General features: G+C 48.6%; 1 protein-coding gene across 2 annotated transcripts in view; it reads left to right on the top strand.

The window, feature by feature from the left end:
• Window positions 1-10,999: 10,999 nt before the first annotated feature.
• WLS (Wnt ligand secretion mediator) overlaps window positions 11,000-25,903 on the top strand; it is a gene marked incomplete at its 3' end in the record, with an annotated part of 34,633 nt that continues 19,729 nt past the window's right edge. For both annotated transcript variants that reach the window (XM_082003015.1, XM_082003014.1), the window contains exon 1: window positions 11,000-11,195. In XM_082003015.1, the coding sequence (XP_081859141.1) occupies window positions 11,090-11,195 (106 nt within the window). In that variant the 5' untranslated portion in view covers window positions 11,000-11,089. The remainder of the gene's footprint in view (window positions 11,196-25,903) is intronic.

The following is a 25,903-nucleotide window of genomic DNA, read 5'->3' as shown; positions in this document are numbered from 1 at the left end:
CCAAGGACAGTTCGGCGGGGCTGGCGGGTAGGGTGGCCGTGCCGCCGCCGCCGCGCTCGGCCGCGTCGCAGGGCGCCCGCAGCGGAGGGGCGTTTCCTTTGGTAACAGGGATTGACTTCGCAGCCCTCCTGCTTCTTCCCGTGTCGTAATGTGATGTCGGTAAAACTGTGCGGCTAGGCTGGGGATTAGGTTAGAAGCACTGAAATAACTTACCCCCCTTCCCCTATTTATTTTTAAGACGGATGAATTCCTCATCCAGTTCGCCCTGCAAAACACTTGTACAAGAATTTGCGCAGCCTCTTGATGAACCGGATGGGAAACAAATTCAGCTGGAAAAACAAAAATCTACATCCCAGTTCCAACAAAAAAATGATCTCCCGGACAGATCAGTTCCTCAGTCTGTGCCGTGCGGAGACAGGACAAAGCGCCCGCGTGAGACACGCTTCAAGCAACCCAAGCCTTTGAATGTAAGACGATCTAAGGCTACACCTGGAAACAATTTGCTCTCCACCTCCTTTTCCTCCTCTCTTTCTTTCTCTGCAGCGTGCTCGGGTTCGCTGTACGGTACCACAACCGGCTTCACCAGCGCGGAGCGGGGCTAATTCGTGCGGCCGGGGCTGGGGAGAGGAGAGGCTGCCTGAGCGGATGCCAGGTCTGCAACTGGGGCGAGTAATCAGGTAAAATGATTTTTCTTTCTGTCTGCCTATGCCAAGCAGCGTCTTTTGCTATTCTCCGAATATTTATGTCTTTGCAAAATACATAAAATTCAATAGTGGTCTCTTCAGCGCTTATTTCCCAGCACTTAATGTGAAGTTGCTGTTTCCACGCTCCTAAACCTCTTTCAATATGACTAATTCACGCCGGGGGAGCTCCTGACTTGCCTAAGCCGCGGCACGTAGCCCCACAATACGAGAAGCAAACTCCGACGGAGAAGTGACGGGAAGCGGTGACGGGGACGGCTTGCGCTGCTGCGCACTCGCGTACCTGCAGTTGAAGTTCACGTCTCCTCATTTCTCATTTTCCTTTCTTTTTTTCCTCCTTCCTCCTTTTCTGCAGTGGTTAAGATAAGCATTTGAGGTTTAAAAGGTGCCTGCCTCTGAACTTTCCAAACGTAACAAAAATGCAGGAGTTTGGAGTGTTAACGTTAAATCTAAATTCAGGTGGTATATTACAGTTCAGTGTTTCCTCTACTCTTTATTAATAATTTACACATTTAGTATATCTTCTCATCTTAAAATTCTGAACCCCTCGCTGACCTACACTAGCAAACACCCTGTCACATAAGAATTTTCCCAGTTAGGATGAGTAATTTAGGAGCTGAGTTAATCAACAGTGTGTGGTCTGTGGCAGCCCGGAGATAAAATTCCCGAGTCCCCGTTACTTCTTTTACTTTCTGCAAAAAGCCTTCCTTTTGTATTTTTAGAGCTTAGAGGATGGCATGTACATAGCAAGCTACATCTAAATAGCACGCTCTCCAAAAACTTTGCTATTTTCTTAATGTTCATGAATATTTCAGGAACTCGTGCTAAGAGGTTTCGGTGCATTCCAGGGCAATGATTTCAGGTTTCTGTTTTGCCTTAAGAGGAAACGTGGCTTACTGTGACACATTCTACATGGTTTGCATTATTCTTTTAGACAGGGTTTATTACTGTTACAGAATCAACACTGGTTGAGTGGAGTCATCATCACTGGAACTGTTCAAAAACCATGTGGACGTGGCACTTCAGGACATGGTTTAGTGGCCATGGTGGTGTTGGGTTGATGGCTGGACTTGATGATCTTAAGGTCTTTTCCAACCTTAATGATTCTGTGATTCTGTGAATCAGATGTCCTAAAAATATACTACTCTTTTTTTTTTTTTTTTGTAAGGAGGAATATATGATCTTACAACTTTCTCCCTCTTTTTCCATTCTTGCCATCAGTCCTTGACAGGAGATGGGCATCGTTTTTGGCTGTTGTGAGAGCAGAGCTCTCTCTAGAAATTCATTCATTCTCTTAAGTCATGAGCCACACTGGCTTTAAGTTAAGGAATAGAGTTTACTTTTCTCACCCTTTCATCTCATTTTTTTTCATTGCTTGAACCAGTAAATACACTTGGGCAAAATTTTTGCAGTGACAGCAACACACAAGGTAACCAAATCAGTCTTTTCCAGCTGAAATGTCTGTGATTCTATTGTAGAATAACTACAGTCATTTGCATCAGGATATATTACAGCATTTGGGAAACATTAGCTTAATCGCAGTCCAAGTTACATTTAAATATTTAAATATATCGTTTTGTTAGTCATCTGCTTCCTTTGCTTATATTGATGCGTTTTTAATATACCATAAGTCATCTTAAAAACAATATTCTGTTTAACAAATACATGGTATATGTTCTCAGAAAATGGAACAAGCACTTAAATAACATATAAAATCCATGTCAGAGTTCAAGATACGTGCTTATACTGATTGCTTTTACTTTAAAGAAACGCCTGATAGCAAACTAAGGAAATTATTCTAATTTAAAAAACCAGAATGTGAGAGAAGCCGATATTGAAAAGTATCTGGGTCATTCCTCCTTGTAGTTAAAGCAGAGAACTCAAAGAATGCTGAGAGACAAGCTCTAGCTAATCTCTTTATCGTAGTGTAACATGAACTTGCCTTACAGCTGGTTTAGGTGGGTTTGCACGAAGATACGGAGCTGTTAATTGGGGCAGCTGAGACGCCGTCATTCTGCCAACTTCGCTTTTGGGAGCAGAAAGGCAAAGGGCTGACTAAGATCCCAGACCGCTGTACGTGAGCCGTTGCGTTAAGATTAGTGACCACAGATTATTTTTCCCTTAAATTAGCCATCTCTTTCATTAACTATGTCAGGCTCTGAGTAAAATGAGGATGGCAAGATCAGTAATACAAAGTCCTTTGACCACATTAAATGTTTTTGTTACTTAAGCTCAGTTAAATGCTGCTAGTCAGTGAAGGTAGTTTACTGCTCCAGCTACGAGGCACCTCTCTGCCCAGAGACGTAGAGCTGTAACTCCTAATTTTAGGTGGATTAATCTGTGACAACTGAGGCGACCCTTACTGCCAGCTGCCCTGGTCGGCCGTGGATCACCTCCTCGCAGGCTTGGGGTCTGCCTGTGCTTCTTGCCCAGCTCTGTTTATAGCCCAATATCGCGACGTGATTTGAAATCAGTGACAGTTAACATAAATATGCTGGGTTGTGAACTGGCACAGCTGAGGAGCAGAAGGCTCCTTGACTGGAATGTGCATCTACAGGGATGGAAGCCTCCAAGGAACACAGCTCACAGCAATAACTGCTTTAGCCACGCCACCTCTCATCATCTGCTCTTGGAATAAAAGCCTACAGTTGGGCTCAGATGGAAAATAAGATTAACAAGAAAACCATTTTTTGTTTCTAATTTTTTTCCCTGTATAATACACGCAGTTTTATTTAAGAGGACAATAAAACCCTATCTTGCTAACTCTAATTCAGTCCCTAGTCTGTGGGGCAGCTTGCCTTGATTACATTGTACTAAATTACTCATCTTGGATGTATGCTTCTCTTTATTTTCTCTGCCAAGAGTAAAAATATGATATTATTTGGCAAGAGGAATGTGTATCTAAAATGTCAAATTACAGCTTATAACTATTACGGGATAGTTTTGGCGATAGCCCTTTGTGAGTGTTCCAAAACAGATGTCTCTTTCTAGGAGATCCTTAAAACTAATACAGGCTTTATGTTTGGTTTTAGGTGGTATTTTGAGAATGTCGCACAAGGACACTAGCTGGTTGCATATGTTCCCTTAGTTGAACTTTAAATTTCTAATTTCTCAAGACTTCCGAGTTCTTCAGATTGCATTAACTGATAGTACTGCGTGTACACACGGGACTGCAAACACTGAGAATCGCAGATCCTTTTTTACAGCAACGAATATAGCCAACCTACAAAACCACATGTTATTTAACGTAACAGAAGAATAAAATGATACACCTAGTTCATATTTGTTGACTGTTTCATCTGATGTTACAAGACTGCTACCACTGGAACTTGATTAAATCTCTTGTGTCTCCAACATCTTAATTAACTAATATCAGCTTTTACTAAAATTGAATGAAAGCGTGTTGCTCGGTGTTAGAATTCTGAAGCGGGTACCACCGTTACAAATATTCAGCCCATGTGCATTTGTCCGCTTCTCATGGGACTACGGAAAATGGCTGTGGTTTTAATTTAGCTGCATTTGCAAGTTCAGTCTTCAGTACTAGACACGGAAGGGCTTGGATTCATGGGAACATAAAGTCAGCTAGTAGAAGGAATTTACTTTTGATGATGTTACTGTCCTACAATGGCATGCTGGGCATAATTTTTAATATTGAAGTGTCCGTATCTATTACTCATACAACTTTCTTTGCTTGCTTTTGAGGAGATTACAAACCTGGGGAAAGGCAGTCTGCCAGCCTGGATGCGCGCTTGAAGCCATTCTGCCGTTTCACGGCTCCTGCATGTGGTACCTACTCGGATACACAGTTCCTTGAAGGCCCTTGACTCAGCTGCGCCATATTTCAGCTGGTATCGGTGACGACCATCACTGGAGTGGATGAAAACACCGACACGTAGGTAGAGAAGTGCCAGACTGGAACGGCAGTGACAAGTTTTGGATAGGGTTTGATGTAGAGGTTCAACACAAGGCGAGAAGCCCTATGAGAGGTGGAGCGACCGTGGTAAAAGCCATCGCAGAAGTTTGATGCGAGATGGGAGATCCAGTCTGAGGGATGGTGGCTGAGGAAAGGCCCAGCTATAGAGATAGTTCTAAGAAACAACGAAAGAGCCGAGCTCCAAGCTTACATTTTCATGAGGACCGAGAAACTCAGGCAAGAAGAACTAGCAAACTGGTCCATGGCAAAGTTGTGAGAGGCTGAGCACAACTTTGGCTGACGATGCGTGGTCCACTGCACACTGATCACACAAACTCTTGTCAAAAATACCAGGGATGCCATTTGAATCGGTACAACAAATTTAGGCCAGGCCAGCGCAGTATATTGTCAGCCCCCAACTGTGGATTAGCAAAACCTGACGAGTGACCCGAGTTATGTGGCTTCTGAACTGTGGCTTTTTTTAAATGGATTTTGTAGAGGTGGGAGGTAGTCAAGGCAGGGGCGGGGGGCGTTGGGAGTGTTTTTGGTGACAGAAATCTTTTGGGCCTCCAGATGATTACTCAGTCAGTCACATAGAAGGATTCAAGTAGAGCTGTACTTACTGCCAGATGATCATTATGTTGTGGAAGAGGTTTGGATGGAAGAACTTGGAAATTTAGTGATAGACTAATAATGAATCTGCCCTAGACTTGTTCAGATATCCCGTCGCAGAAACTCTGACTCTCAGTGATTGGATTAATAGTTGCAAGAGACAGCTTGGCAGACTCGAATAAAAGGCTTTCCACAGATTTGCTCTGGAGGGCTTGAGCCTTTTAACCACATGGTAACTGTGAAGACTATAAATAAGGTTTCAAAATTTAAACAGGCTTTAAGAAATTATTTTAATGCACCGTTATTGGCTCCTCCTTCAGGAAATCACAAGTCTGCACTTTCAGTCTGACAAGCTAAAATGTGCTCTCTGTCAAATTATCAGCTCGGTTTTGTCTCGCATACTGAATGGAAGCATTGATGCCCCAACTGAAGCTTCATCCTAATGTGAGGAAGGCTTTGTCATCTTATGGAAAGCGTATCCGAGAAGAGCCATCAGGAGAGTTGTCTGGGGCTGTTCTCTCGATGTTTTCCAAATGCTGGTCCACACCCAATGAAGGATGGCTTTTCTTGCCCGCTTCCTTACGGAGACAGGCAGGACTTGGTGAGGATGCACAGGATGGAGGGACAGCTGAGTGGCGGCAGTTGCTCTGAAGGACCCAAGGTGGACACTGCCACCCACCCCAGTGCTGCTGAGGAGGCCGGTAGGTACAGAGTGGCTGGGAGCGGGCGTTTGGGGGGTCTACTGTATAGATCGTCTGTTCTCAGCTCTTTGTGGTCATTGTGTGCTTTAAGATTAAAATCAGGGTGGCCGGGTAATTCCCTTGCGAAGTTTGTGTTCCTTTCTTTCTTGCCATATTGTCATCAAAGAAATTACGCGAGGAGTCCGTGACTCCCGGCAGAGGTGGAGCTTCGGGTTGCACATGTAAAGCCTGAAGAACAGCATGGGACCTCAGATCTAGCAGGCTGGGTGGCACTTAAGTAAAAGGTGCCATGCAGGAAAAAGGAAAGAAATAAAATAATTAAGCCTAGCTCTGAGTTCCCAGATGTATAAACAGTGGGGAAAATTCAACTTCCCTGGTTCGTAAGAAGTGAGTGAATGCTTAGCCCTGAACTACAATGGGGCTTGGAAATCACTCGAAATATTTGCATTCTAGAGTGGGGTTTACATAAGACGAAACTTGGCATACCTGTCGATTTTCTTCCTAACCCTAACTGCAGTGGGCAGTTACAAGCTGTAGATCTCTGTCTACTCACTGATCTCAACCCCTCCACGCTTTTTTGTTGACACGTGCCGCACTACCTTCTACATTTGAGTATCTTTACGAACCGTGGAAGAGGCTTTTCTTACAACGATAAAATTTTCCCCACCATCTGTGCACTACAAATAACATAAAACGCCCTTTTCCTGTTCTATGAGAAAATTTTCCATGCTATCAGTGTTTGTAAGAGAACAGAACTATAAAAGATACCTAGGAAGGCGGTGAGCAGTACTGAGAAGTAAAGCAGTGCTCTTGAACGCTTTTAATCGTCTTTCCCCCGTAGCAGCAAACTATACATTATTTATTACTAGGGGTGACTCTGTAGTGCGTTAGGTGTATTCCAAACAAAACAAGAAACTGCAGTCCTAGCATCAAGCAACGCCAATACCCACGCTGAAAAAATACAGCCTACAAACTGGAGACCAGAGCCAAAGCTTAATCCCCGCCGGTCTGTTGTTGGTGTGTTGCGTGCTATATAGTAAATAAAGTAGACAAGTACAAACAAGAGTTCAAAAGATTATATCTGGTGGTAGGTGACCATGATTTAATCAGCTTTTTGTCCACTACTCCGCTTTGCATTTTACATACGGGGTCAGAGTCCACTGTTATGCTGGTGTAAACAGCAATGCTACTAATAGCAAAAAAACCTTGCCTCTGTAAAGCAAAAATGAAGCAGCTCAATACTGGACTTCTACGCAGCAACATAAGTCCGAATAACTGTGGCAGGGGTTTTGATTTTGGGGTGGTTTGGGGTTTGGTGGTTGTTGTTTTGTTTGGGGTTTTTTAGCTTTTTAAAGCTAGAAATTATTACTATGGTCATGTCGTTTGACTGCCAGGTCATAGAAGTTCCTCTGTCACGTTTTCTGTTGTATTTGTAGGGTATGCCCTTCTTTTACACTTGCATTTGAAAGATACCTCTAAATTCTAGCTTTTTTTTTTCAAATTACTTCGATTAACTGTCCAGTTGGAATGAGAGAACGGCTGAGAAAAAAATATTGAAACTTGCCGAGAGTTCGATCCCTGTGCAAACTGAACATCCAAAGACACTTCTCAAAACTTTTGCAGTAACCTGTAGCATAGACATGTAAGCCCCCAAAATTAGGAGCTTGTGGAAATCCTGCTGAGCTCTTACCTACATCTTTAGGCAGCTAAACCCCGTTGAAAATCTGGGCTCTAGGCCCAATCCTGCAAAGGGTTCTCTGTGGAAAGACTCCTCCTCCTGCCTGAGGCTGACTGTAGGACAGCTATTTTAATAGCTGAGGCTCTCAAAACAGCCTAAAGCAGTCAGGAAAAAATAATGTAATAAGCAGCAAGTAGATGAGTTCCTGGAAGATTGATTCTGGAGACCTTGGAGAGCCAGAAACTGTGATTTGTAAACAGTTGAAAAGGCAAAGCGAGGGCTAGAGATGTGCTTTCTAATGCGCTTTGGGCTGGTTTCTCTCTCGTGTGATTTTGTCTGGTGATTTTTTGTCAAAAGAGAGGTCCCAACTCACTACTGTACACCTCTATATGCCCTTTGGACGCATGTCAAAAGTCACATGTGATTTAATATCTCTAAACTTTATGGTGTTAAAGATGTAGGAATGTGGTAGAAATGGAAAGAGCCTTATAAATGTGAAGTATTGTTTCCTGTGTTTTCGTTATTTTACTTTCTTTGCTTAAGATTTTTTTGTTATGGCAGGATCTTAGCTCTACCTCTTACATTTTTGTCCTGGAAAAAAATCGATTGGAACAAACGGGGCATTTAATGGAAGACTGCACCATGTAACTTTTTGTAGAGTCATGAGTGGCTGATACCCCAGGAGGCTGTGCTGCCATTCAGTGGGATCCAAACAGACTGGAGAGTTGGGTGGAGGGCAACCTCATGGAATTTAACAAGGACAAGTGTAGAGTTCTGCACCTGGGGAGGAACAACCCCATGCACCAGCACGTTTGGGGTTGAGCTGCTGAAAAGCAGCTCCATGGAGAAGGACCTTGGAGTCCTGGTGGACAATAAGTTGTCCACGGGACAGCAATGTGCCCTGGTGGCCAAGAGGGCCAGCGGTGCCCTGGGGTGCATTACGAAGAGTGTGACCAGCAGGTCGAGAGAGGTTCTCCTCCCCCTCTACTCCGCGCTGGTGAGGCCTCATCTGCAGTCTTGTGCCCAGTTCTGGGCTCCCCAGTTCAAGAGAGACCGGGAACTTCTGGAGAGAGTCCAACGGAGGGCTCCGAGGATGATTAAGGGACTGGAACATCTCTCGTATGAGGAAAGGCTGGGAGACCTGGGGCTGTTTAGTCTGGAGAAGAGGAGGCTGAGAGGGGACCTTATCAATGTCTATCAATATCAGAAGGGTGGCTGTCAGGAAGATGGAGCCAGTCTCTTTTCAGCAGTGCCCAGTGGTAGGGCAAGGGGCAATGGGCACAAACTGCAGCACCAGAAGTTCCACCTCAACGTGAGGAAAAACTTCTTTACTGTGAGGGTGACGGAGCCCTGGCACAGGCTGTGGAGTCTCCTTCTCTGGAGACCTTCCAAACCCGACTGGACGCGTTCCTGTGCAACCTGCCCTGGGTGATGCTGCCTTGGCAGGGGGGTTGGACCAGGTGATCTTCAGAGGTCCCTTCCAACCCCCACCACTCTGTGATTAAGATAGATTGGATTTAGTGGCACTCGTGGCTCCAAAGATGTTCAGTCATATAGGTCTGGAAAAAACTGTGGGGCCTCAAAGGGTGGCCTGGACTTGTAAGTCTCTCTCCTAGTCAGCGGTGATTGCAGACTGTATGGGAACCGAAGTAATTCAAAAGCTTCTGCCATTTCCAGCAGAGAAAATAGCAAGAGTCATCATTCAGAATCAACATTAGTGTTAGATAGACATCCTAAAAATTAGTATTAGGTACTTCAGAATGAGCCTTTTTAATAGCAAAATGTTCTACATGGGATTTTTTTGAAATTCCAGTATAAAGTATTGGTATTTTTAGTCTTTAATTATCTTGGCAAAAAGCCACTAACAGGCTTTGGTTTTGGAAGCACATCTGCGTGGATGATCCTAGTGGGTTCATAATGGGTATAAAGGGCTTGTCCATTAAGAGCAATTTCTAACAATGAAGTCATAACCATAATGTAAAACTAAACTAAAAAAAAGTTAAGTTTGCAATATTCTAGAAGATTAAACTGTCCCACAGTCACAAGATACCTAAAGTTATCCCTGACACCTATAGTCCGACTTACATTACTAGCCTGATGGTCGCAGGAAGAGAATTTGTTAGCTCTGCAAATCAAGAAAAGATCACAGAAGTAGCAGATGAGCTTGATTTCATTTAGTTTTTCAAGACCAACTTTGGAAGCCAAGGACGTGGTGCTAGAAAACCAGCATAAGGATCTGGGGATCGACTCTGCAGTCCTTTTCAGACGGATTCTGTTGTATCCAGGATCTTGATCGTAGCATCGCATCTTGCGCCACGCAAAATACCTCATTGCATAGTTGGTTGGCCTCCAGCATTCTGCCAGCATCTGTTCTGTCCCCCTTTTTGAAGGGGACCTCTTCCTAAAACCAGAAAAACGCCACGTACCTACAGTTCTTGCGCTCACCTCCTTGCGCTGACCACCCGTTGGTGGGGTCAGGGTGACCATTCCCACGCCCTTTCCTTACGAGTCCAACCCTGCACCCTCTGCTTCCCAGCTCTTCCTTCACTTTCCGGCTTCAGTTCCGACGCCGCTTACCTGCGCCGGTGTAACGCACGAAGCTGCCGTGGGGCTGGGCAAGGCGCAGGGCACGCAGACGGTGCCCGTATCCCGAACGGACCGAGCGCGTTCGGCTATAGGGCTGCCACGTGGCACTGCCAGCGCAACCTGACTGCGATTGCCGTCGGGTCTTTTGCGTTTGTTCTTTCTGCGCTTTTTTCCCTCTCGTTCCTATTTGCTTCAGATTATTATGGGTTCGCGCCTCTAAGTATTTGACCCATCTTCCATTTTGGTGGTTCCCGTCTGCATTTTTGTCGCCAGTTGTTGCCTTTCACGGCCTGTTCGTTGGCGAGGGGTGCTTTCAGCAGCTCCCCGCCCGGCTGCGGTTGTGGGTGACGGCGTTCCGTGTCCCCCGCCGCACGCCCGACGGGGCGCGCAGCACCGGGCCTGCGGGCGGGGCGGGAAGGCGCTGACGGGGACCCGAGGTGACGGCCGAGGGTCGGGGTCTGGTTCTGGTCCCGTGGAGAGACGCGGCGGTGGGCTGCTGGCCCCAGGGAGCGTGTGTGTGTGTGTGTCCCACCCCGTGGCGTGTGTGTGTCTGTGTGTGTCCCACCCCGCGTGTGTGCGTGTCCCACCCCGCGGCCACTGCCTGCTCGGCGGCGGGGGAGAAGGGGTGGGGGTGTGTGCACCGAGCCACGCCTGGAGAAAACACGGGTGGGGAGCCGGGCCCGGCGGCGGGGCTGAAGGACCGGGGAGGGGCGGCGGCGGCGTCATGTGACCCGCTCCCAGCCCCTTTAAAGCAGCCCCATGCAGCCGGGCGGCCGCCACAATCACGGCGGCGGCGGCGGGGCTCGAACCGGCGGGCCGGGGCAATCAGTGCGCAGCCTGCCCGCACCACCCACCCCCCCCCCGGGCCCCCCGGCTGGGGGGCTAGCGGCGGGCGAAGATGGCTGGGGCCATCATCGAGAACATGAGCACCAAAAAGCTGTGCATTGTCGGGGGGATCCTGCTGGTTTTCCAAGTCATCGCCTTTCTGGTGGGAGGTCTGATCGGTGAGTGCTGGAGGTGCAAACTTTCTCTTCCTCCTCTCCTCGCCCCTCTTCTTTAGCTACTTGTTACAGTGTCCCCGGCTCGCTCCCATGAGCTAATTAGCCCCGCTGCCGCAGTTAAGAAAACGCGGCTCCCCGGGCCTCTTTGTGCACATTTCACTCCGGTGCCTGCAAGAAAGGAAGGGGCAGAGAAAAGTTTTTTTTGTTTTTTTGGGGGTTTTTTTGGCCTGGTTTCAGTCTGTACTTAAAGAAAGAGGAAGGGAGGGGGGAGGAATGTTCAGCATGGCGACTGATCGCGCAGGGAAGCCGCGCATTGCAAACTTGGGGGTTTTAAAAAATTTTAATTTTTTTTAATTTTTTTTTTTAAAATAAATTCTTCACTCTTTTCGTACCTCTGCCCTTCCCCGTTTCTCGGCCTCCCAAGCGGCCGCAGGAGGAAACCTCACGGCTTGCGGTAGCGATAACAACAAAAAAAAATTAGAAAAGAAAAGGAACAATTAATGGGCGCCGCTGCGGGCGGGGCCGGGGCTGGGCTCGCGCTCTCGGGGGCGCGGTGGCGCGCGGTTGGGTGGCGGTGGACCCCGGCCCCCCCCCCCCCCGCCCTTGTGTCCGGGCTCGTTTCTCCTGCGGGGCCACCCCCCAGCCCCCCCCCCCGGCCCGCTTGGGGCCGCGCGGGGGCAGTTTCTGCTCACGGGAAAACGCGAGTGGTCGCCGTGGGGCGGCCCTACACCCCCCCCCCCCCCCCGCCTCGCGCTTCTTCGCCCCCCGCGCCCAGCCCCGGGGGACGGGCACGTCCCCCCACCACGTTGGAAACTTCTCGAGTGGCATCCAGCCCTCCCCCGGGCCGCTCGCTCACGCCGGGGGCCCGGCGAAGCCCCCCGCCCCCGCAGGCCCGCTGGCGTGGGTTGCCGTGTTCCCGCACGGGCGGGCGTGGGGGCCGTGGGGCAGCGCGGGGACTCTGGGTTTTGCCTGGGGAAGGAGCTGGGGGGGTGGAAGGAGAAAGATGGAGGAGAGCGGGCTTCAGTCCCGGGAATTTAATATTTTTTTTAATTTTTTTTTTTTTACTAGAAAGCAGCCGAGTTACCCGCCGGCTCCCCGTGACCGTCGCCGTACGCGTGTGGCTGCTGTGGCCATTTCCAGCTTTGCTCGGGCAGGGCTGGGCTTCGGGGCCGCCGCGGCCTTCGGCGAGGGCCGGGGTCCCCCCGCGCTGAAGGGGCGTCGGGCGCATTTGTTGCGCTCTTTTTCTTCGGGAGGATACAGTTGGGCTGTTCTCGCCGTGCTCTCGATTTGAGAGATGCTGAGAAATATTTGCAGCCGTTCCTCGGAAAGCAGATTCGGTGTTCCCGAGGAACGTCGGTGCTTTGCATTTGTAGCCTCTCCAGCGATCTGCTCTGAAGAGCCGTAGGAATTCTCCTAAACGTAATTTTCAAAAACTTTAGTTTCCTTCATCCTCTCGCTTCGATTCCTTGTCTTTGCTTAATCACAAAGGAGTCAGTGGCAAACATTGGATTAAACTCCAGTTTTTCAGGTCTTGGGGGCCTGAACCAGCACTGATGGGACTTTTTAGCAGGGCCTGTGGCGACAGGACAAGGGGTAATGGTTTTCAACTAAAGAGGGCAGATTTAGACTAGATAGAAGGAAGATATTTTTCACGATGAGGGTGGTGAACCCCTGGCCCAGGTTGCCCAGAGAGGTGGTCGATGCCCCATCCCTGGGAACATCCCAGGTCAGGCTGGACGGGGCTCTGAGCACCCGGATCCAGTTGAAGGTGCCCCTGCTCACTGCAGGGGGTTGGACTAGATGGCCTTTAGAGAGCCCTTCCGACCCAAACTATTCTGTGGTGACTATTGGGATTGGCCTTTTTTTTTCCCCCTTTTTTCTTTTTTTTTTTTTTCTTCTTTTAGGGGCTGGTTCAAGAGCCGTTACTGAACCCCACACCAATGCGCTAGATGAAATGTCTTGGCCTGTGTTGTGCCGAGAAGCCAGACTCGGTGTTCATCTTAAAAGTGTTCTAGTAGCTTCTTGCTTCTGAGTTTTAAAAAAAAAAAAGTAAATTGCTTGTACAAAAGGAAGGTGCTGATCAGAAATTACTGTTTTGAAATATGACCTAACTGGCTGCTGAAGGAAAGGCTGTCACCTGGGCACAGGGCTGCTACCGGGTGTGCTTACGGGTAGCTTTATAGGGAGTAAACAGAGGTGTTTCTGCTCAGCTTCGTAGGGATTCGGAGATGAAAAGCTGTTGATGCTGTTAGTTCAGTCTTCCATCTTGCCTCTTCCCCGCCTTACTGGCAGCGGCCCTGTCCTGGGTGGGGGGCACAAGCCGATGCCGGGGCTGGAAGGGCCTGTCGGGCAGGGCCCGCTGCGGCCGAGCAGCTCTTCTGCCAACAGAGACAGCGATTCGGGGCCGAGTCGCGACGTCTTGCGCAGACGCGGGGTAGCTTCGTGCTGCCGCAGTAAGCCATCTTCTATCTGCGGGCGAGTCCTGGGCGTTACCGCGGGCAAACTTTCTTTAATTGCTGGAAAACCCCGCTTCTGATCTTTTAGCAGATAAAACTGCACTACTCAATCACGCAAACTGGTTTTTCCTCCGCAGTATTTACCACTTCTGATGCACTGAAGGAGTTAAGAGGCTCATCCCCCTCTTCGCTCCGGTGGCCGTGGGGCAGCTGCGCTGATGGGCTCCCGCAGCTCCCAGCCAGCCCCTGGGAGCTGGAAGCCCAAGCAGTTTGGTGCCTGCTCTTAGGTGTAAACTAGGTGTAGCGTCCAACATCTGGCGCAGCGAGGGGCAAGCAGGGCACGGCAGCCCGGGGTCCTGCATGACAGCCTTCCCTCCTGGGGGTCCCCATGTCCCTGGGAGCTCCCAGCCAGTGGCTTGCGGCCGATCGCTTGGAGCGTGGCTGGGGCCCGCAGCTCGGCGTCCTGCCCCTCTCGTTAGTCCCTGGCCCGTGGCATTTTCTACGAGGCGTCTGGTGGGAAGCGGGTCCGTGGCTGGAGGCGGCGGGTGGGGAGCGAAGCGGTGCTGGGGGTACCCAAACTGCCGGCAGCCATGGCAGGGACCGCCGCGGCAGAGACACGGGGCGGGATGGCAGCCGAGGTGTCACTGAAATAGGGTTCCTGGTCTGGTTTGATCCAGTGCACCAAACAGACACCAAGAATCTAGTTATTTTAGTTTATTCAGGTCTAGACAAACCAAAATATGTACACAACTGGAACACGGCTACAAAGCTAAACCAGCCTTTCCTTTAGCAGTTAGGTCATATTTCAAAACAATGACTAAGTGCTCTATTTTAACATATTACTTGTGCAAGTCCAAAATACACAAACGCATCGCGTTGGTACCTGATACGACAACGACGACAAAGCTTCCTTGCTGTGAAACGGGGGTTTTCTGCCAGCCGTGGTTCTCTAGCTAGTTTCTGAACAGTCAGCTGCATAACGTCCGAGTTTTCATACGGCTCGCATGTTTCCAACAGGTCTGTCATTTAGAAGCTGGAGTCTTATCAGCGCTCGCATGGGTTTTGCTTAGAACTGTGTGGTGGCAAAGCACGAGATGTACGTGTATGGGAGTCGTTCACTTACCGGGCTGAAGCTCCTGTGGTGGCCTAAGGGAGCTTTGCAAAGCTAGGGAGTGAGAAGACCCCTCCAGAGAGGATTTTATTGAGCCGTTTCTTTGTTGTCATGCTACGGCAATGAACTGTTGGCTCCAGACAACTGGGACTGTCACTGCTTCAAGCCACCCTGTTTTCAAACCCTGCGGAATTTCTGGTGTCTGCTCTGTTCCGTGATAAACATCTTGTTTGAAGGTTATGCTTCTGGACTGTGTGTGTCAGGTGTTCAGCTAGGACGTATCGGTACTAGGTAAAACATGATCCATAAAATAAGTCATAATAAAACTTTGTCTTCACTACCCCTCTATGAGTGATTGCATACGTATTTTAGAGGAGAATGGGATCAAACAGGAATAGTTTCTGTTACCGTTCAAGGTGGCGTTAATGTTTGTGCGAAATTAGGCTAAGGCTAATTGACAGTCACGCCGGTGTTCCCGGGAGCCCTCGCATGCAACGCGTGTGTATGCTCGGCCTTTTCGAGCTACGGAGTGGGTTTAGCTGGGTCCCGGCTGCCTCCGGGGTGCCACCAGGCTGGCGCAGGCTTCGAGTTGTGCTGACCAGCACCCGGAGCCAGGTTAGCTGGTAACGGCCTCGGACTCAGCGTTAGGACAAACCTTCCCACAGCTGGACCAGCTGCAGCATCTGGCCGGCCGTGCTCGCTACTGGGGGTTGTGACCAAGGCGTTCCGACGGCGGTCACGCCGCAACTGCTGCTCTAGGGCCGGAGGCAAGCTAGGATGCCGTCCGTCCTCTCCCTGCGACTGCTGGCCAGGTGGTGGAAATGTGGTGTGCATGGAAATCTGACCTGACTCTAGTGCAGGTTTAATGCCTCTTGGTTTTCTTTACACCAAAGCTTTTGATTACAAATGATCTTCCTCTGTGTACCTTGTGGGAAGCTGTTGATGGTGTCCCTCTTTCTGATTTCCTTTGCATCCTCAAATTCATTTATATATACAGTGTTTTAAAAAGGAAAGAAAGAAAACAGACTTTACTGCTCAAATCCCTGCAGAACTCACAGAGATAGCGGGAAAGTTTGTGTTAATCGAGTCCCAAAGCGTGGAGTGCTTTTCATAATGCTCCGTAGCTCCCCGAGAGTGCAGGAGAAGGCCGAGCATCCTGGGTGCTGCTGGCGCCCAGGCAGGGTTTCATGCATCTCGGTGGGCTTTGTGCCCGCAAAAGCTGGGCAGACGTACAAGCCTGCAGCCTCTGACTCTGGCGCGCTCGCTGGTTTGTTGTTAAGTTGTGTTAAGAAGCTTGTGCTTCACCGAACGGTCCGAGTCAAGAAACTACCCCACCTTCCCTGCGGCTTCGGCTCTCCCTTACTTTAGTCAAGCGAAGGGATGTGCATCTTGCCCCCGGCTTTCCGGTACCGCCGGAGGCTGCAGCGAAGAGCAAAGCTGCTGGGCAGGCTGGAATGGAGGGCACGGGGCGAAGTCAGGGCTTCGCAGAGCCCCGTACAGCAATATCCTCGCTTCAGAACTGTGATGTAGTGTCTTTTTTTTTTTTTTTGTCCCTTTAGACAAGTTATTGAGAAGAAAACTTTTGTTTCATGTGAGTTACTTCTAGGACTCTGAGGACGCCTCCTCCCAAGTCACAGATTATCTTGGTTTCGGTTCAAATGAGCTGACTGAATGCCAGAGAACCTCTCTGTAGTGAAGACAAAGTCCAGGAGCAGGCATACATACAGTTAAGCACTGAAGGTCTGGTGTCCAACAGTACACTTTACAAATTTAACTGATTGGAAAAGTGGAGGTATTTATTTAGCACATGAGTCTTCTGGGATGAGGGGGATGCATTTAAGAAGGTGCAGGTTCACTGCTCCCTTGCCTTGGCTTAAGGTTGAAAAAACAGAATTGTTTTGACTGGAGCAAATAAAACTCTTACTTGTGTGTCTCGCCCAGAGAGATAATGAGTCATGTGTATAAATGGCTGAGCAGCTATCAACAATTCCAGTTCATTATCTAAATGTCTGATTTGGCTCCTGAGCAGTGAGCTTCCAGGATTTAATTTTCTTTCCTGGGATTTCATTACCTTCTTAGGGCTGAACTGGTCTTTTGACAGGAGAGATGCTCTGATTTCTAAGGTATGTGGATGCAGCCTGCTAGGGAAGAGTGTCTGTGGCTCCAGGACAAAGACCATTTTTATGTGCCTGACTTTCTTTCATCGCTGGCCTCCCCAGAAGATGGGCAAGCTGTGCTGAATAGGTCGGTGCTGTACCGTGGACGTGAATGCCAATAGACTCCTCTGTATAGACACATTCCTTTGGTGCTGCAGCCTTGGCAGAAGCACTGGGAGCCGAGGAAAAAGCAGACATGAAAGGTCATGTCTATTTAGTTTAAGTCTGCTCAATTCTTCTTTTTAAGAGCTGTAACTGTAGCTGAATGGGCAAATGTGCCAGAAATTGAGAGTTCCCAGGCAGAAACGTCCATGCCGGGGGCCTGAGGAGCGGGCAGTGAGGCTGTAAATCCTCCCAGGCTCTAGTTTTTTTTGCTCTTCTCACAGTTGCATCGCTTCCAAACTACAGTGAACTTGGGAGAGATGCATCAGGGAAACTCCGTGCCTCGTAGTTTACGTAAAGAGGATGGTCCTCTTGCTGCTCCTCTTTTTCTTTTGCGTTGAACTAAACGGGCTCGGTTTTAAACCTGACCTGACCACTGGCCAAGCAGCAGTCATGCTGCCCGTCTGCAAGGGCTCGCGATGCAACGGGAAGCTTTTCCGTTAGTAAATAACATTTCTGGTCTTTGAAGTCAGGTGATAACTTGGAAAGCCTTTGAAGGGCGCAAGGTGTTCATCTGCCCCAGGACTGCTGCTGGCCCCCACCTGGGGGAGTCCCCAGACCCCTCCCATTCAAAGGCAGATGAAGTTCTTTACATATCTGAGAGTTGGTGGTTTCAAGGTATCTTGTTATCGCTAGCGTGGGACTTGGGAAGTTGCGGGCTGTCGCTCGGGAGAAAAGCTGCCAGATAACGTCGGGTCATGCTGCTATTTTAGAGCTCTGTTTGCAGGGATTCAATACCTTGGCTGGGCGTAGAGGAAATGCATTTCATCGGAGTCGAAAATGGACAAAGGACGGCTTGGAAGGAGGTCAAACTGTGGCAATTAGTAAATCAGTTCTATCTTTTTCTTTTACTTCTTTTAAATAAAATATTTTTAAATATATCTCTCTGTATTTTTGGAACTCATACTGCTAGTGCTCTCTTCGCTTGCGTTTGTCGCCGCTGTTGCGTACAGATACGGACCGTGGAGGTCATTCATTTAGCTCTCCCAGCAAATATACTTGTACTCGAGCGCCTCGTAAGATTGTCTTGCTTTGTGCCTCGCCTGGGGCTGACGGAATAATCCCTTATCTCTGCGAGCAAGACTGTTCCCCAGGAGCCCTTTGGCCGGTGTTCGGTGGCAGCAGCCTTGCAGGGCGCTTGGACTCCCGTTCCCGCAGCGGGGATCCTGGCTGCACTTTCAGTTTTAAGGGCTCTTTGGTGCAGCTGCTCCCGTGGCTCTTCGAGAGCTGCCGTACTGAAGAAAATCTCCAGTCTGTGCTGCTCTGAAGAGGCCGGGCTGCACGGATAACTTTTCCGCTAGCGTGGCCCAAAGCCGCAAAAAGTAGCGCTGGAGAACAAACCTTGATGAGCAGAAAAACCGGCCGCCCCTCCAACATGACTGCACACACGAATCTCCAGCTACTGCGTGGTTAGGAAGGTTATAGGAAGCATAGAAATTCCTCAAAACCACAGCAGGGCTGCTCTGCTGGCTGTAGTGCTTGGCTAGGGACCTCCAAATCCCGGCAGCTCGCTTCCCAGCCCCGTCTGTTAAGATGGTAGGTTGGAATTTGGTGGGGGTCTGGGCCGCCGAATGCCACCTTCCATCCAGCTGTACTCTGAACTGGGTCAGGGCTCCCGACACCCCCCAAGCGAGGGGGAGAAGCCAGCGCTGTCGCTAGAAGAGGTACGTGCTCCGGGCTTGCTCTCCACATCCAAAGCAGGAGACCTGGATTCAGGACGTGAACTTGGGTCAGGAATCTCCCAAACCAGGCTTTGGTGGTTTGGGCAGGTTCCATTTTTATGGTCTGAAACCAAAATGGCAGAGAAACCTGTAGTATTGAAAATCAGTTTATTGGGGAGAGGACAGAAACAAGGGTGTTCAGCTACAATAGTGTGTCTGGCAGCTCCCGCTGTAAATGAGGGTGGAAATGGTGCCCTGGGGTCTTGATAAAGCTTGAAGTCAAATGGTAAGAAAGAAATACCTTTCACGAGGGGAGTGGGCTTCTAGTAGGTAGTGTTTTGGTCCGTTTTTTTAAAACGGTGAATGAAATGATTTAAATGTACAGCAATTCTGTGTTTAAAAGCTGCTGTGGTGTTCAGAAAAAGCCTTTTGTGTAGCTTGTGAAATAATAACGAGTAATACAAACTAGTAATTTAAAGGCTGCAGTAGTGGTCGCTCTCGTTAACGTAGTAAACTGGTAGCATCAAAGTCAGGAAAGAGGGAGGTAGAAAGGAAAACTTTCATGCTGCAGTAAATATAGACTTGATGAATAGTAAGTATGTATAATGTTGTTCAGGTTCTGGCTGTTCTAGTCGGAAAGGCTCTGTCTGATGATAAATTAGCTTGTTTATTCCTATCCTGCTGTTGGTTAGTGTAATGAAGCAGAAGTCCATTGTGTGTGCTCGTTGGGTAGCGATGGCTCGGCACAGAAGGGGGTAATTGAGTAGAAAAGCAGAATGTTCCTGGTGCATGGGAGAAGTTAACACCACATGAGGTCAGTAGGATTCAAGCTTTAATCAATGTAGACACAATGCAATTGAGATTTTCTAAAGGGCTTGTTTATAGTGCGAGAGCAAGGGTCAGTAGTTAATTTGAAATGCTGTAGGTGTTCTAGATGAGAAGGTACAAAATATGTATGATAGAGGTAAGTATTCATGTGGCAGGGGAGAGGGGATGTTATCCTTGTAATTGGGCTGAATGCCTTGTTTGCGAGAGTATGGAGGAGGGAAGAAGGAAGGAATTGTTTTAGCATTTATCGTGGGAGCTTTTTAAAGCTTTTTAATTTACTGAAATTAATAAACTGAGTGATGGTGGCTCTTATGCAAATCCAGGCACACGTAATATTGTAAAATGAAAATATAGAAAAATTGCGCTCACTTATCTCATAGTAAATTTCTTTTTTTTAACCGAAAGAGTTAAGTCTAAGTAACAGTGAAACCGTCGTTTGGTTGGTTGTTTTCTCTGAGGAATGGTTCCTGAAGTAAGCCCCTTTACAGGCGGGATCTTATTTTCTGCTTTTCTTCTCAGTAAAGAAAAGGGCAATGAACGCTTACATGTTAATGGAGATAAGATCACTTCAAAGCCAGTGTAGCTGAAACTAAAAATAGGAAAGCTACTTATTGCTGTACTAGAGAGATGCTAAAGCGTTACCGGCTAAACCCCCGTCAAGGTTTGAACTGGGGCTTTGAGAATATTTTTTAAAAATTAGTTCTACAGTTATTTGCTAACATCTTTCAGGGAAATTCCAGTGGGCTACGAATGGTGCTGGAGTTTGTCTAAATGAGTCTCTCTGTTCCATTTACCCTCCTCCATCCCCACATACCGTCACTACCATGCTTTGCAGGAGAGGTGAGCCCAAGAGATAGGTAGGAACAAGTTTTACTTATGGCACAAAGATGTGAAAGGACATTTATTAAAGATTGATAACCGTTTGGAGAAAGTCGGCTTTATTTTCTTCTTTCTTAAACCATTACATCTTTAACTTTGTTTTTTTTCTTGTAGAAATTTGAGGGTGAAATGTCATTTTTTTCCCATGTTTGAAGATTCATTGGTTCATTCAAGGTTCATTGCCACCAAAAAGCTTCCTTACACTACTGGGTTTTGCTCCCTCTTTGTATTCTACCTGTATTCTGTACCTCAGCTAAGCTTTGGGCCACTAAGTTTTCTGTAGGGGCAACCGAGCATCATCTGTAAATGCACCAACAGCGGGAGGGAGTTGGGTGGAGAAAAGCAGAAACATCTGTGGGGGTGAGGGACGAGGCAGCGCGCAGGAGGGCTGGCAGCTCTAGGGACAACCAGCTGTGACTTTTCCGAGACGAAAAGTGAACTGCGTTGGCGACCGCGTTGTCACGTCCATACGACGCGCGCCGTGGCAGAGGCTCTCGTGCAATCATCAAATACGCAGATTGTAAGCGCAGTCGCTGCAGGCGAGAGAAGGATTTCCCAACGCCTCCCTCAATCCAGCGTAGGATTTCGCAGAATGGTAAGGCTTTGTCAGTCTGATCTCCTGGCTCGTAGAAACAGCACTGAAAACTATTCTGAGGAATGAAACGTGGCTGTTTGGTACAGGGCAAAGATTCAGGGCGTTTGGAGGGGAGAGCAAAGAAAGTGGTGACTAAGTGGAATATATATGCTCTGGGACTGGTACGTGCACATAATCCAGCTGACAGTAACTTCTACTGCACGCAGGGCAGCGATCGTGCCCCTGTACTGGGCACTGGTGAGGCCACATCTCAAATCCTGTGTTCAGTTTTGGGCCCCTCACTACAAGAAGGATGTTGAGGTGCTGGAGCATGTCCAGAGAAGGGCAACGGAGCTGGTGAGGGGTCTGGAGCACAAGTCTGATGGGGAGCGGCTGAGGGAACTGGGGGTGTTCAGTCTGGAGAAGAGGAGGCTGAGGGGAGACCTCATCGCTCTCTACAACTACCTGAAAGGGGGTTGTGGTGAGGTGGGGGTTGGTCTCTTCTCCCAAGTAACCAGCGACAGGACGAGAGGAAATGGCCTCAAGTTGCACCAGGGAAGGTTTAGGTTTGATATTAGGAAAAATTTCTTGACTGAGAGAGTGGTCAAGCATTGGAACAGGCTGCCCAGGGAGGTGGTGGAGTCGCCATCACTGGAAGTGTTCAAAAAACATGTGTATGTGTCACTTGGGGACATGGGTTAGTGGACATGGTGGTGTTGGGTTGACGGTCGGACTTGGTGATCTTAAAGGTCTTTTCCAACCTTAATGATTTTGTGATTCTGTAAACTCGACTTTTGACTGCTCTATAGTAACTTAATACTTAATCTGTATGTGAAGTGATAAAAACAGGAATGAGGGGACAGCAAGAGCAGCACATCAGTATCTGGAGAGCAGTAACCACCTTCAAGACGTGGTGGGATAAGGCCCTGAGTGCCCTACTCTGACCTCCCGGCTGACCCTGCCATGAGCAGGAGCTTGGACGAGAGACCACCCCAGGTCCCGTCCCATCCAGACTAACTCTGGTTCCTCAGCCACAAACATTGCTCTGCTCTTTGAGCAGGTTTATTTTTAATACGCTGGCCAAGGAAGCATAATTCTGTAATATGAAGCTCTAGCTTTTGTTTGAAAAACTATGGTAACAAAATCAAGGTTGGGAAGCTGTGATTAATGAATTATGCTCGTATTGATCGGGGGAATGGGTGTTTACTTTCCTTTTTCAGCAACCAGATGAGGAGGGTTAAGCGTCAACTAAAATTTGCCAACTCCCCCACCCCCGAAAATACTCCCTTTGCTTCATTTAGTTGATCACAGTGTTGCACTCCTCTTGAACGGAGTGAAAACTTTCCCTTCTGAGGTTTCCCAAAGCCAGGCTTGGGACCGTGGTAGTAAAACCAGGATCTCAGCCAGTGGCTCAAGAAAGCACGACACCAGTGTTGGACAGGCTTGGATCCCCTGGGTCCCTTCAGAGTACCCCGCTAGTTACCAGTTTGGGTATTTGGGGCAGGGTGCTCAGTTTCTTCAGCAAATGCTGTAGGGTTTTGCTGCGGAGAATAAAGAGGGGGCAGAAGCAGCCTTGGATCACAGAATCATTAAAGTTGGAAACGACCTTTAAGATCATCAAGTCCAACTGTCAACCCAACACCTCCATGCCCACTAAACCGTGTCCCAAAATGCCACATCTACACGTTTTTGAACACCTCCCAGTGATGGTTATGGATGGCTTGGGGTGTCCCATCCGTGTGATGAATCACTGCTGTTTGCCCCTCCTCGTGCTCTGTTTAGTGTATGTGAAGTGAAAGAATTTTGATTCCAGTTGATGTAGGAGAGAAATCCTCTCTATCTTGGCAATGAGGGTGGTTACCAGTGCTGAGAAACCAAATGATGGCATCTTTTGCTGAACGAGGTCCTAAGATCTTTGACCTCTCTGACCAGTAGATACATAAGGTATGCCGAGATGTCTCCTTTGAATCCTCTTATTTGGAGTTACTCTACAACACTTTCCTCTTAGTTTTGCATGAAACACTGCTACCAGTTTAACACGAGACTGCGTAGTTTTGGATCATTCAAAACTGAAAGCAATTCAACTTCTGTTTTCCCCCAGCATTAAATGTCTTTATCCCTTTCAACTGCTGCTGTTTCCTGGGGACATGGCTTGAGAACATCCATCTGCTTGAGCCGAGGTACCATTGGCTATAGGCTACTTTTCGTAGGAAAAGTGAGAAAAGTCTGACTGAAAGTCTTGCCGGAAATGATGTGCAAGAGTTGCTTCAACCTGTAAGATGTAGCCGAAATGGCTGTGAAAGTTCACCAGACATCCTCCCCGGGAAGCGGCGACCACGCCGCGGAAGGCGCTCCAGGGGCTCGCTGGCTAAGGCTGCTGCAAGGAGCCGTGCTTCCATGGCAGGGAACGGCAGGGTCTGCTGTGACCCGTGTAATTTGGGGTATCCTTGGGGCTTTTGCAGTGAGCCAGGCACCTCTAAAGCCTCTGCTGAAGGAGATGCAGCGGGTGGCTTCCCCGTTGCCCAGCAGCATATGGACCGGCTGTGCCCGCCGGTCAGCACATACCTTTAAGGCGGACGTGTTTATAGCAGGTATGCAAACAAGCTTCCAAGAGGGTAAACTGTGTTCAGGCCCCAAACTAGCATGAAAACAAGTGAACTGCAAAAAGGGAGGTTGCTCAGGCTGCATGGGTTTTATTTTCACGTCTGTGCTTGCCTGGGTTTTTGAGGAGGGCTGAATGCAGGTTTGTCCCACCAGTGTAAGGAGGGCTCTGGTGGTGACAGTCACCTCCTGCCCGCTTCCCACAGGCGCAGGCACGCCGGCTCCTTGGGGATCATGCCTGTTGCTCCGACAGCGTTTGCTGTGAATCATCCTGTCTCTAAACTTGTCTGTGGGAAGGTTTTTTCTCTTAAGTGGGGGGGTTGGAAGTATCCACCGACAGCGCTAGCAGCTCCGCTGGCCTCGTGCCTCCAGCCCTGCCGAGGCTGAACCCCTTGGAGCGAGGGGTCTTGGCTCGATGCCGGCTCACGGCCCCCGGAGCCAGGGCACCTTCGTGGGGGCTCCCCGGGCAGCCCCAACGCACGCTCGCGGGGCCGGCTGCTGTTTGAGCCGGCTCCTGGAGAGCCGTGCTCCCGACTTCTGCAAAACCTTCCCGAGAAAAGCCCTGCTCCTCGCTTCCCCCGCTGACCCCCCGGAGTACCTGCATTACTGCAGCGCTTCGCACCCCAGCGAGCAGCCGGCGATGTGGGCTGAGGCTTATCCGCTGTATTATGCACAAATGGCTATTTAATTATTTACAGGCTGACATATATCATTTAATATATAAAGCTGAACCATCTACCAGCCCACAGGCAGAACGCCTGAAAGCAGCCTGCTTGGCACCACGTTTGAACTGAAATCCCTCGGTGCTAGCTTTGTTTTGCATAGCACTTTGTAATACTGTTAGTTGACTTGGCTGCAGTTTCACAAAGCGTTTTTTTCCACTTGGTTCAACACTCACTTGAATTTAATGGGACTGGAACCAAACGAGTAATGGAAGCCAAGTGCCGACGTTTTGTTTGCTGCGCAGTTCCTGACAAGGAGTATATATAGTAATTGTCTCTTGCGCCTCAAAACTGTAACTTTGGCAGAGCGGATGCTTGAGTTAGCATGCCAAGTATTTAAAATCGTAATCAGTCAGTGATGAAAACATGTATTTATGGCTATAATCAGTTGCATCAAAGCAAGAAACATTTGTCTTCTCTGTAGAAATAATAATGTCTCTGAATTCAGAAACGTCTACTTTTAAATAGCACAAAGATGTGTCAAAGTTAAAAAGCTCTGAGAGCTTGGCCTGAATCTTTGGCTTATTTCACAACAATATTCCTAATATTCGCTTAAGCTGCAGTTTTAGCCACGGTTACTAGGTTCTGCATCGAGGCGTGATAAAGGAATGTTGCGCTGTTTTATGCACTTACGGCACATCATTAAAGTGTTCTGCAATCCTGGACTCGCAGTTAGGTTTCTGGTTTGTCTTTCGAATGCTTGACTTTATTCTTTTTTGCTGTTTCTCTCTGGCTTATTCTTTTTGGAGGGGGCTGCTGTAAGGTAGGAGCTCGCTGTGGTTCCCGGAGCACTGCCGGAGGCAGCGGCGGTTTGAGACGCGTCCACGATGCGCTGAGGCTGTGGATTGATGAATCTGGAAGTATTCCTGCCTAAGCAAATCCCCCTTCTTTTAGCCCACCCTTTCTGCTAGCCTCACTGCTACTTTTCAGCTAGAAGAAACTTACTGCTGTCAAAAAAAATTGAAAAAAGGCAGTTTATAAACAACTGCTTTTTAATAACTTCCTCCCGACTCGCACGTTGAGTCATCCCTCCCCTGCTGTAGGAAGGAGCGTGGATGTCGTCTTTCTAATGAGGTGGCACGTTGGTGAAGATGCTGCGCAGGGCTCCTGGCTCAGATCCCAAAGAGCTGCTGCCGTGATGCTGCGTCCAAATTACAAGGGAGCCAGATCTGAATCATCTGGGTGTAGCGCGTGTGGATGTCGGCGCGCTGAGCCTGGGGAACCCTGAGCTGGCTCTGCCCCGGACGGGGCTGGGGGTGGCTGGGTGGGTGTTGCTCAGTTTTTGGTTTGTTTTTCTCGTTGAAATACTTGGAAGTTTGTAGACAGGGTGTTAGTGCTTGCTGCTGGAGGTTTTTTGGTGGGCTGTGATCTGTTCGGGAAGCCCTGGACCGTCTATTAGAATGAAGATGGTGACGACGTGGAAATAACCTTCCACGGGCGCCCATGGGCTGGCCAGCAGATCCCCAATTTTACATGACCACCCCGGTGCCTTTTTTCCAGAGACTTTGACATTAAGCCATCTGTTATTCTATATGCCTGGATATCTATTGTTCTATGTGCT

This window comes from Phaethon aethereus, assembly GCF_964289735.1.
Source record: "Phaethon aethereus genome assembly, chromosome: 8".
Taxonomy (NCBI): Eukaryota; Metazoa; Chordata; class Aves; order Phaethontiformes; family Phaethontidae; genus Phaethon; species Phaethon aethereus.
Note: the sequence above shows the minus strand (reverse complement) of the source record. Positions and strands in the feature narration are given on the sequence as shown.